The following is a 13156-nucleotide window of genomic DNA, read 5'->3' as shown; positions in this document are numbered from 1 at the left end:
TTTCTATTACAGGTCAGAACAGAAAATGCAGACTTCGTAACAGCATATGACACTGGATGGTAAATTTTTTCAGTTTGTGTACTAAAAAAGAATTTCTCCCTTGAAACTATCCACACCAAGAAAATAGAGCATATTGAAAGTTTCAATTTTGTACATAGAGTAGAAATTATAAAAATAATTACAGTAGTTAATTTCATGGTGGCTATTTTCTCCTTTTGCCAAAAAAAAAAAAAAAAAAGGCTTAAAAACAGACTGGACTGAAGAAGGATTTGCCAAAAATTCAATCTGTATGCTATTAAAATAGCGTTACAGTGAGTTTTGACAGCGTTATAGTCAGATACGGGTTATAATATAAGAATAGCGTTATAGCGAATCAGTGTAAAGCGAACCGTGTTTTAACGGGGGCCTGCTGTAATGAATTTCCTAAGTATAATGAATTGCACTACTTGAAACAAATAACATAGTGAAAAGGCTCATCTGTAACTTATATGTCCTATATTTGTCATCATCATTTATCTCACCTAAATAAACGGAAGTGAAGCCAAGGTCATGTTATTGTTTTAAAGTAGTGCAATACCTGGCCAACTTGTATTGGAAACAGTTCTACTGTAATACTAAGATAATTGCAATATTTATTGCAATTTAAATCAGCTATCTATCGGAAAAAAAAAAAAAAGTAGTACAACAGTCCAAGTGCTTTTATGTATCAAGTACAATAATTTTATTAAACTCTCATAGTATGAGATTTTTGTTCAGAATTTTTACTCGAGTTTTACTTATTTTAATGAATTATTTAAATAATGTAAGTTTCACAAGTTATTAGATTATATATATATACAAAATTATGTTAACACTTATATGGAATGAACATTTGAATGTTATTTTATTTTTTTTTCAGATATAATGGCAGATAGGTTAATGCTAAAAGAAAGAAGAGTGGTGGCAAGCTTGACGGAAGTGTTTCGTTCTCCAACCATAGTCTGCAACAAGTTCCAATTGACAATTTCAACAAGATCCACCAAGCTGTTTAACGATTTATCGTATATACGAAAAGTTTGTTCAAACTGGCTCGGTTACAGTCAACTACAAAGGTAATGCTGGATGTCCCAGAACAGGTAGAAGTGAAATGAACATCGCTGTTGTTCAGCTTTCAATTCTGAATAGTCCAGGAAAGTCTACCAATCGATGCAGTTTGGAAACAGGGATTTCACAGAAAACTGTGTGAAGAATTTTAACACAGGACCTCGGAATGTACCCATACTATATCCAACTCATCCAAGCATTGACAGTTCAAATATGTGTTTGTGTGGAATGCTGCCAGATTTTAGCAGAAACGGCAAACATCCAACTGGACATTGCATATCAGATGGCATTCAGTGATGAAGCCACTTTTCACATTAGCAGTCATGTGAACCAACACAACACAATCTTTTGGGGTACCGAAAATCCATGAGTACTTCATGAGCATGAATATGCCTCCCCAAAGGTGAATGTCTAGTGTGCTGTTACCACTGCTAGTGTAATTGGACCTTACTTTTTTGATACCCCAACAGTGAATTCCGAATCCTACTTACATATGTTACATATGTTGCAGTCCTATGCCATTGATGAACTTCCACTGATAATACGCTCAGCGGGGTATTTTCAACAGGACGATGCACCTGCACATTTTGGTCATATTGTTTGTGATTTCCTACATAACACATTTCCACAAAGATGGATAGGAAGATGTGGGCCTGTGCAATGGTCTCCCAACTCCCCTGATTTGACGCCCTGTGACTTTTGGTTGTGGGGTATGGTGAAAGAGAGAGTATACAGCATGAAAGTTCAGAATATCAATGAACTTAAGGAAAGAGTTACGAATGTGGTAACATCTATTCCCAGAGAATTATGCCTCAGGGCTTAAATGCTACTTTCAATCATTTCCTATTGTGCATTGATAACAATGGACAACAGGTTGAGAACTTACATACATAACATTCCACATATATAATACAATAAATGCTGATTACAGTAAATGTTTTTTCCCTATAAGTGTTAACATAATTTTGACATGCCCTGTATATATATTATTTATTTATCTTTATTATTTTTCCCCCCAAATGGTAAACTTAAATCATTGTTAGAGTGAAAATGCAAGTACTGCACCTCTGTGCTTATATAATTTTACTGGTATGACATGCTGATAAAAATATTTCAGATTGTTTCTAATAAAACATCCAGCTGGCACAACTTTTTAAATATATTTAAAATGTGTTTTATTATTATGGAAACCTAAGTTGTTTTCTTTATTTATGTTGCCATCAAAAATTAAGGGTTCAACATATCTACACAGTGTTGTTGACAGTGTAGATATGTTGAAAAAATTGGTAAAATAAAAACCTATAGTAATACACACAGAGCAGTAAGACACAGAGTGGCCACTTGCTCAATTACTCTCAGCCCTTGCAGTTAATATAAAGAAGCCCAGTATACTGTACATTGAGCTTATTTATAAATACTATGAATTTAATGGTTTGTACCATGACAGGCCTCCACAGCCGAGCAGTGGTCAGGAGCAGGAGTGCAATAGCACATGCTCTTTGAGTAGACCGAGGTTCAAGCCCCTTGGCTTGAACTAAATATCGTTGATCTGCCAACCTGCACTGGACCAGCATGGCAGATTATGGTCCATTCCCTCAACATGAATTGTTGAGGAGGCATCCATCCTGCATGGGTTGATAATGGCTGCAGTTTACCTTTTACGATGAGAGACTGTCACAGAAACAAAAATACAAGATAAACTCATAGATAAAATATCTTGCAAATACTGCGACTATTTTATTAAAATATCAACTCTACAGCAAAATAAATTTTGTCATATTACAATCATAGGTAATATTTTGTACTAATATGGCTGATTTATGAGTGAGAAAAAAAAATTCTGAAAATAAATTATTGCATGATTCTAAACCACTAATTCCTCCTGTTTTTTTTTTTTTTCCCCTTAAATACAGAATAATGAGATTACATGTGGACATTTAATTCATAACAGACATTTCATATACTAATTTAGTAGAATATGAACCGGATATATTTTTATATGCTAAAGTTATTAAAATTGCTGAAATGGAACATTTTTATATTAATGTGGCAGTTGACTTTTGTAATATCATCATACAGTCTGGTATAATATTTTAACTACAAAATTTTTAAAAATATAAATATCTATAAAGTTAAAAAAAGAAGTTTAGTAATTACACCTGTATTATCTGCATCTTAACTTCTTTCAATAGTAAGGGATTCCTTTAGTCCTCTTCACCACCTTCAACCTGATATATATGTATACATACATAATACAAATTAAAATAATTTAAATTCCCTATTCATTACACATTATCTTATTTGCATTATAAATTTTAAAATAGTCATATTACAATGATGTTAAAATAAATATATTTAACTGTGCTTCTTGATGGTGTGGCATTATGAAACACGGGTGATGGCATGTGATGAATGTTACAGCCCATCTTAAAAGGCTTATAATGTGCACAGTTAGAGATACTACTTGACACCACCACTGATAGATTAAATATCTGAAAGTGAACACATCAGAGAGTCTAAATGCTGAAAAAACTTTATAGCAGTTTACTTTTTCTATGGTGTTTTTCTTTTTTTACTAAATCTACTGGAAAGTCATGTTTAAGTTGGCACAGTAAAATCACATTGTCATGGATTCAAAGAGCGGTGGTAAAATTTTGTTTTAAAGCTGTAACAAGTGCAACCGAAACAGTTGCAATAGTAAGTGCAGCTTATGGATATTATTATTATTAGCCATATGGTGCAAGGAAGCCTGAGGCTTATGCTGCACCAGCCAAAAAAAAAAAAAAAAAAAAATTTCTGAATTACCCTGAGAGAGAGAGAGAGAGAGTAGAAGGGAATCAACAAGAATAGAAGAATGATGATATCCAGCTCAGGACCCCTAGGTGTGCCAAGCCCATACTTACCAGATGTGAATCCCTGGGGTTAATGAAGTACTATCACAATCCAACAGTTTTCGCTGGTATGTGAAGGGTGGAAAGATGTTCAGGATGATATGTGGAGTGGTCACCCATCCCAGTCTTGTACGGACTTGACCATCGAAAAAGTCTGGCAGCTGTTAATGGAAGATCATTACTGATTCCTCAAAATGATAGCATACCAGCTTCACATCAGCAAGGATATTGGGGAGTTTGACTGTTGTCGAAGATTTAAAAAAAAAGGAAAGTGTGCTCACACTTCATACAGCATGCATTGACGGTGGAACAGAAAGAGGAACGAATTGCTGCATGTCGAGATTTGACAGACAGTGATCCAGACTTTTTTTTAAAAAATCATAAATGGTGATGAATTGTGTGCGTTGTGTACGAACCTGAAACAAAAAGACAATCAACTGCATGGGTTGGAGAAAATTTTCCGAGGCCAAAGGAACTCCAGTTCCAAAAGTTTTGAACCAAAATGATGTTGGTGATATTTTTTGACTGGTAGGGAGTTGTGCACAAAGAATTTGTACCAGGACAGACTGAATTTTACAGAAGAGTGACGGACAGACTTGAAAAGGATTGTGTTCAGCCAGACAGGGCCAACTCGGGTGAGTGGTTCTTGCTTCACAACAATGCACCTTCACACAACACGACCATTGTCAAGTAGTTTCTTTCATAGAAAGAAGTTACAGCTTCACCACCCCCTTCATCTTCATTGGGGATTTGGCATCTGCTGGTTATTTTCTGTTCCCCAAAGTGAAATCCCATCTGAAGGGGCACTTTTTGACAGTGTTTCAGAGATCCAAACCAGCATGAGAACAAGGTTCCACAAGATCAGTTCCACAGTGCCACCTGGAAGATGTACAACTGTGCACAGAGGTGCATCGAGTTACGGAGGGATGTACTTTGAAGATTAAATGGCAATAAATTTTTTTCATTGAGATTTCATATTTTTATTAATGTAGTCTTAAAATTTTTCAGACACACCTTGTTTTTTTTTTTTTTTTTTTTTTTTTTTGATAGTTGTTGGTGCATCAGCTGCTGTGGCCATATTGCACCTCCCAAGGTTTTTAGAGTACTTTGATCCAAGCCCGAGGCGGGAATCGAACCCGCGACCTTTGGGTTGCCGGGCAGGTACTTTACCCACTCGGCTAGCCCGGTCGGCGACACACCTTGTATATTGAGAACCACTCAAGAGCTGGATGTAGTCAATAATTTTGATATTGTTCACTTGGATTTCAGCTAAATATTTGACTTAGTCCAGCTCATGATCAAAGTAAAAATCTTTAGTGGATCACAAAATGTTTGCAATTAATGATCACTCTTCAGATTGGACATACACATGAAGTGGGGTTCCCCAAGGTAGTGGGATCACTATTTATAATTTTCTTAAATGACACTGACAAAGGAATAAAGGGTGTGACGTCAAAATTTGCAGGTGATATAAAGATCGGTAGAGTAGTTAATGATCACTGCCAAGCAGAGCTTCTTCAGGATGACTTAAACAGACTTCAGGGATGGTTAGAAAAATGGCAGCTATATTTTAATTCAGAAAAATATAAGCTCTTGCACTAAGGAAATAGCAACCGACAAAATAATTTATAGATGGGGAGTCATGATCCCACTCTAAAACAGTTGTAAGACTCAGTACCGTATCAAGATATCATTTTAAGGAGGGCATGACGACCAGGTTTATTGAGTGTTTTTTTTTTTAAGATAGACCTAGGAACACTTATACTCATGGTTGGGGGGGCATATGTCCCTTCTGTCCACCCCTGAATACACCCCTGGTAAGACCACACTTGAACTACTCTGTTCAAGTGTGGAGACCACATCTAAAAAAAAAAAAGAGCTCAAGCTTTTTGAAAGGGTCCAAAGATGGACAATGCACCTGGTGACATTAGCAAAACGGTGTCCATGTGAGAAAAGGCTTTAAATATGCGGGGCTACAGAGCTTGGTAACTAGGCACCTCATTGGAGACTTGACTGAGGTGTATAAGTGTGATTTTATATGTATGATGATAAGCAATTTTAAATTTCCTGAGAATACTGTTCTAAAAAAGCAAGTGTTCTTTTAAGCTGCAATTTTTAGGAAACTTTTAATAATGTTTTGTACTAAAAGATTTTATTTTTAATGTTGATCCAATTTCTAATTTTGCATCACTGAGTGCAAACTTCAGCATTGAAAGATAGATTGGAATTGAACTCAAGTCTCTCAAAATTAGTGACAAGTGGTGAAACCATTGTATTGTCATGGAGAACCCCAATGTAAGAGTCTATGGCACACAAAATCTTAAATTGGAGTAAGAGTCTATGGCACATACAGCTTTGTGCAGTAGTTTTTATAGAATTTAATCTGAATGAAAGCTTACAAGAGTTCCAGCAATGTTTAGAGCAGTGGGAGAAATAGTGGACTTTGTATTAACTGTGAGGAGACATCACTGTTCAGTGATGTCTCCTCATGACTAGTGGTGGGTCTGGGAGGGAGAAATCAGGGTAATCCCCCCCCCCAACTTGTTACAATTTACTCACACAAATTGTAACAAATTGGGGGAGGGGAAAAATTCAAGCTTAATTTTCAATTAATGTCAATCACACATATAATCTGGATCAACTCCTACCTTTGACTAAGGTAATCCTACCCTTTGTTATTGAACCAGCCCAGGAATGTTTGGCTCACATCTGTATATAATTTTAAATAACGTTATCTACAAATTGGTATTCAAAGCATTTGAATAAATATGGCTTTTCGACTATTGTAATTTATCTGTGCTGTCTTGCTATTTACATTCTTGCATAGTAAAGTCTATATATTGCTAAAGCATTGTGGTCTCTGCAGTTTCCCAATGGAGACAGAATATTTCAAACCCTCCTAGTAAACGTGGCTACCCACTCCTTACTAACCACTCCTGTTGGTTGTTGGTCAGAATCTGTCATGTGGCAAGCAAAGAGAACCAAACTGTTCTCCTTGTCTAGTGGAATTAACTGTCACTCTTCAACAATCAGCCATACAAATATAAAAGTCTGTTTGTTTTAGTAATTTAAAAGTTAATGGAATGCATTTAGGTTTGCAGAAAATAAACATATCACCAAATAAAATTACATGTAGCATGGTACGAGGGGGGGGGGAATGAAAAGTTTGTGGTCTGAGTATCAAAGGGTAGTGGTACAGTATTAAAAATTTCTGTACTAAATGTATAGAACTTCAAACAGTAATCCACCAAGTTTCAATAATGTCATTTTTTAATTATAGGGCTTGAAGTCAACAAAGTTGTGTGAATAAGAAAAGATGGATAAAATCAGTCACCGTGCAGTCGTCCAATATGTGAGAAAAAAGGGACTGATGCCAAAAGCAATTCATGAGGATATAGCTAATACATTGGGGGAAGATGCCCCTTCCTATTCATAGTTAAGAGATGGGCAACAGAATTTAAGCGAGGGAGGCAGAGCCTGGAGGATGACCCATGCTGTGGAAGATCTGCAACATCCATCACTCTAGAGGTTGTTGACAGTGTGCATGATCTGGCAATGAGTGATCGAGGGGAGGTGACCGTTCAGTACATTGCCATTGTCTTGGGAATCTCATCTGAATGTTTGTACCACACAGAGGTTCATGCTATGAAAAAGTTGTCAGCACACAATGCGTCCCAAAATTTCCCAAAGTTCGGTTCTGAGTTTTGAGGTAATTTGAGAAAGACTCTTTTGGCGGCACTGATAATTCAGTTTGCCTTGCTGTTGGCCGGGGTTTTTTGGTTATTTGGGCATATGTTGGCCTGTTTGGGTGGGTTGGAGGTGAGATGATTTGCTTTGCCTCTCGATAGGAAACATGGTTTGCTTTATTTTTTGAATAAGTTTTTCACTTTTCCAGCATTCACATGTTCTAGCATAGGCAGGGTGGTCTTTTTTACAATTTGGGCATATTGATTGAGTGACAGTACAGGCTTTGCAGTTGTGTTCTATTGACCCGCATTTTGCACAAGTAGGGGGTTCCCCGGCAAGCTGTCTAGGAATGTCCGTACTTCTGACATCAGAAACACCTCAGCAGGTTTGGAATAAATGGTCTGACATTGCATGCCGGATATCCGTCCTTAATGGATGTTGGACAATGTAGCATGTTAAACATCAAGGTCAGATTACCATCTTTTCTGGTGGAGATTCTCTTTACTTGAATAACTACTTGTTGTTTAAGTTCTTCTAGTATCTCCTCTTCGGACACGTCTAGTAAATCCCAGTCTGAGGTCACTCCTTTAGAGGTGTTCAGTGATCTGTAGGGTGTCACAGTGACTGGTAGTCCGGCAAAGAATTTAATGTTCAAAAGTTGCTCTGAATGTTTAGCGTTAGAGGTCTCAATGAGAATGTCTCCTGACCTCAGTCTTTTTACAGACGTGGGAGATCCTGCTCTCCTTTCTTATTCCTTTTGGACTCTAAATGGTGAGAGTTTCCCAACTGCATTTTCATCAGTTGAGTGGATAATTAAGAAGGTTGGACTAGGATAGATCTCTGTCTCGGTTTTCTGACGTTTGGCAGTTCCTGCATTGAAACTGTCTTTCTTTTTGAATGTCTGGGATGCGTCTGACAGCCCCGATAAATCAGAATTTGGTTTACTCATGATGATGTGCTCTTTTTGGCCCTGGGAGATTTTCTCTTCTCCCCAGGTTACCAGCCCTACCACGTGGAGGCAAGAGCGGTGCCACCTAGTGACCCAAGCAAAGAGAAGGTTAGTATGAACTAAAAATAAAAAGGGGGTTAAAGAAAGGTGCTTTCCTTTCTATGCTATATTATTTGAATAAGTCTATTTAAATCTGATACTCAAGAGTTAATGGACTTGCGAAACTCAGGAGAAACGTATTTACAGTAAAGCGTACCAGATAATCACTATGAAAGGCACTGTGGTCTAATATTGCTTGGCATTCGGGGCCTAAGAAGTGGCAATTGAAATTTAATTGACATTTGACAATACTGACATATGCAAGGTACTTCATATCCCAGATTACCATACTAGCTGTGTGTTACCACACTCAGGGCAGTGGAGAATGAAAAAGATCTGGGAATAATTGCATAGTCATATGTGAAGTTCTCTGAGCAGTGCAAACAGGGTATTAGAACAGCTTGTTGGGAATATAGGAATTTTTGCACCAAGGATAGGAAAGTGATTATCCCTTTGTATTAGCCAATTGTTAGGCCACATCTTGAATACTGCATATGTACATCTGTATGCAGTATTTCAAGAAGGACAAGAATCTGTTGGAATGGGCTGGCGGGTGGAGCAATAGGATGCTTCACCCAGGAGAGGCTTCATTTTTGCAAATGCATAATCTGGAGACTAGGCACCTGCAAGTAGATCTTACAGAGGCATTTAAGGCTTTGAATGGATTGAGTAAGCTCAATGCTGATGGAATCCTTCCTGATGCTCAGATTACACTCAAGGGGGCACAAATTGATATTGAGAATGGATGGTTGCAGATCAAATTTGTGGAAATTTGCCTTCGGCTAGAGAGGATGGTTGACTGTTAGAACAAACTTTCATCCAGTGTTGTTTCAGGAGATGGGTAATTTGAATAAATTCAACAAAGAACTAGATAAATTGTTAGAGAGGATGGTCAGGTGAAATGAGAAGTGTATTGCCATCATTTGTTACTACTACTACTATAAACTCACTGAACTAACTTTTATTCTTATTATTTATCCCTTCTATATCTAATATTTGGGGGAATCTTCCTCCTTGTATATATTCTGAAAATTAGAAATATACAGAAATTCAACTCAATGTCAACTAATATTTTCTCTATCTTAATCCTTCATATCGCACATCATATGGAAAAATGACAACTCAAAAAATGTGATTTTTCAGAAAAGCGAAAACAAATAAACCAGATAAGGTTTTATCTCAATTGTGGGCATTAATAATAGATTAGAAAAAAAATTACCAGCTTGATAAAGTGCAATAAATCTTTCTAACAGATTTTATAAATATTATTTCAAATTTGTGTTACCATGACTACCGTGGAGGCCTTACCATGACCATGAGTTGTGTCACTTTTCTTATTTGTTATTTATGTTTTTTCAGTTGTGACACTTTTAATATAGGAAAGGTACAGAAAAATTAATATTTGAAAATAGTTTAAACAAAAATAGCATATTCAATATATTCAATAAATTCAATATATTCAAATGAAAATATATTTTGAAATGAACAATGTAACAAAAACAAACAAAAACTTAATTTTAATTAAAACAATACAATAATTCTCTTATTAATCAAAATAAGGTTTACAGTTTGAATGCAGAAACACAAAACGGTTTGCAGCTTTTAGGGATATGATTTTTTTAATCAGGTCCAGGATATCTGATTTTTTTTTTTTTTAATCTGAAATTTGTATCTTCTTTGTTTATGCTGATTTCATTTTGATAGTTTTAACCTGCGATGACTAACATCTCTTGTTAGTCAATTTTTTTATAGTCCTCTTGCTGGTTTGATGTTTTTATGAAGAATGTGATGGGACTACATTTTTCAACCTTCAGTATCTTGATTTCGCCTAATTTTACATTTTCATTATCTTCCAGCTTTGAGTTGTTCCCGTAATGCTGACAAACGTTTTTAAAATCGATGAAATCGTCATGGGTCATTTCACTTACTCTATATGGGTTTCCTCATTTCTTCACTGCACATATTAACGTAACATACTGCCAAGGAATATAAACTGATCCCTATTTTAATGCTTTCTTTATGGATTTTTCTATCATGGAATGCATGTTATCCCTTTCATTTTGCATATGCCTGTAATTAGGAACTTGTGAGTGGACTTAGTACTCAACGTAGATGCAGCATGCATGTTCATGGTAACAGTGAATTTATTCTTCTGTTGACCACTGCAGTTGTCTGAGTAGAATCTCAAGGTAATCTCAAGATCAGTACTCTTCATGGATCTGGCATTCTCTTCTAAATATTTGTAAATGCAAGTGTCTATTTCTATGGGCCTCCAGTTACCTTCACCCTCATGCCAGAAAAAACATTGTACTTTATCACTTTTAAGTTCTGAAATTGTAAAGTTATGGCGGTTTAATTTAGATTTGTAATAGAATAAGGAAATATCACCCCCCATCACCTAAGTCACAATTAAAAAAGTGTCGCTTTACCAGCGCAAAACATAGTCTTGTCTGCTACAACTCTGATGTGTCACTTTTCTACTGTGACCAGTGGTGATAACTGCTTAGTAGAAAAGTGACATAACTGCACTCTACTGGATCAAAATTGGAGTTATAAATGTTTTTTTTTTCCCCCAGGATGTGCCGTTCAAGCTTGTGCAGTTGCATCCTCCTATAATATTAACTTGAATTTGACAATTTTTGATTTGTGTCACTTTTCCATACAATGTGTGATATATGGAATGTAGAATATTATATATCCCTTTTGTGCTTGGGGTTATCATAAAAAATAAAATAACCTGACTTCTGAGTCAGTTATTTAGGTGGTAAAATAAATGAAAGATAAATATTTTACAAGGGAACTCCCATTATGCAAGAACCTTTTACTCATGAAAAAATGGTCTTATACACAATATGACAGATGAAAAAAATTCAAATATTTTACAAGGAAAAACTCCTTAGGTGGAAACTATATATGCATTATCTATGAGAAATATCTTCCAAAATTCTTAGGTTCAGTATGCAAAGCAAACTCTGAAGCCTATTGTCCAAGTTAAGATTAACATAACTTGGTATATAAATGGTATTTATACCAAGTGGCTATCTACAATAAGTGCTATCTACAATAAATATGAAAAAAGTAATTTTAAATTGTAGAATATTTTCAAACTTACAATACTTTCAGGACCTTCTTCAGCATCATCGCCTACTTCACCAGATTCTTCAGCTACTTCAATAGGTATCTCGGGTTTTGGTTCATATTCTGGAGATATCTGATGTGCAGATACTGGATTTATCACTGAAGTTTCATTAACTGCTCTTACAGCATCAACAATCAATGCTATAAAATGTAAATTAACAAATTTCATCAAAATGAACTTTAGAACAGTGTTTCTCAACCCTTTTTTCATTATCGCCCCCTAAAGGGCCTTTTTAGACAATTTTTTTTCTATTTCCCCCCCATGAAATTTTAAACAAGAAAATACTTTATACATACTCTTTTTATTCACTGGGATCCCTGAGCCTGATGCTTCTTAGCTAAAAATTCAATATTCGGTATGATGTTAGTAAGTTTAATTCTAATGTCTCCTCTTGAACATATATCAATTCTGTCTCTTTTGTAAATATTTTATTTATTGAACTAAAACCACTTTCAACCATATAAGATGTTGGAAAACAAAGAAGTACTCTGGCCATTTCAGACCACATTGTTGGATAAAGAAGTTCAGTTGGTTTTGATCTCCACAACTCATCCATTCCATCTTTTTTGAATTTCAAATATTTCCAGTTTTTCAGTGAAGGCTTTTAACATGCATTTGCAGTCTGTCACCATAATTAATTTCCCTTGAAGTTGAAGTGATACCTCATTAACTTTTTGAAAAATCCAAGCCATATAGTATATGTTGTTTTTGTGTTTGCTGATCCCCTTTGCTAAATCTGTGTCTCCTTCGCTTTCTAAAAAACTAATTATCGTATCAAAAAAGTTTACAAATCTTGTTAGACAGTTTCCTTCAGAAAGCCATCTGACTTCTGTGCTTAAAAGAAGCCTCATATACTGTTCTTCATTATCAACACAAAATTTTCTGAAAAGGTGATTATAATTGCTATGTGACTATTTTACTGATGGTCTTAATAACTATACTGAGAGAGTGATAAAGAACTGGACTAATATTTTTTGCAACCAGATGATGTCGGTGCACAATGCAATGTATCGCAAGAACTTCGGGATGTACTTCCTTTAGGTGGGCTATAAAACCTTTATGTCTTCCAACCATGGAGGTAGCACCATCAGTGGCACAGGATAGCAAATTTTCCAATAGTACTTGTTTTTCAACAAACCATGTTTTTACAGCAGAACAATATGGATGCTCCAGTATAGTCAGTTTCTATAGATTTTACAAACAACATCTCTTCTTGAAATTTATAATCATCATCGAAATAACAAACGTATGCCATTAGAAGGGCCTTATTGTCAGTAACTGTGGATTCATCAATCTGAATAGAAAATT

The 13156-nt window shown here is 35.7% G+C and overlaps 1 protein-coding gene across 2 annotated transcripts in view; it reads right to left on the bottom strand.

Moving 5' to 3' along the window:
* Positions 1-3018: 3018 nt before the first annotated feature.
* Positions 3019-13156, bottom strand: part of LOC150081951 (radial spoke head protein 3 homolog B-like) — a 136348-nt gene continuing 126210 nt past the window's right edge. For both annotated transcript variants that reach the window (XM_090379843.1, XM_090379844.1), the window contains exons 8-9: positions 11822-11988; positions 3019-3311 (exon numbers count right to left, since the gene is read on the bottom strand). In XM_090379843.1, the coding sequence (XP_090235969.1) occupies positions 3288-3311; positions 11822-11988 (191 nt within the window). In that variant the 3' untranslated portion in view covers positions 3019-3287. The remainder of the gene's footprint in view (positions 3312-11821; positions 11989-13156) is intronic.

The sequence above is a fragment of the Mastigoproctus giganteus genome, chromosome 8 (assembly GCF_048544385.1).
Source record: "Mastigoproctus giganteus isolate SK-2022 chromosome 8, ASM4854438v1, whole genome shotgun sequence".
Classification (NCBI taxonomy): Eukaryota; Metazoa; Arthropoda; class Arachnida; order Uropygi; family Thelyphonidae; genus Mastigoproctus; species Mastigoproctus giganteus.
Note: the sequence above shows the minus strand (reverse complement) of the source record. Positions and strands in the feature narration are given on the sequence as shown.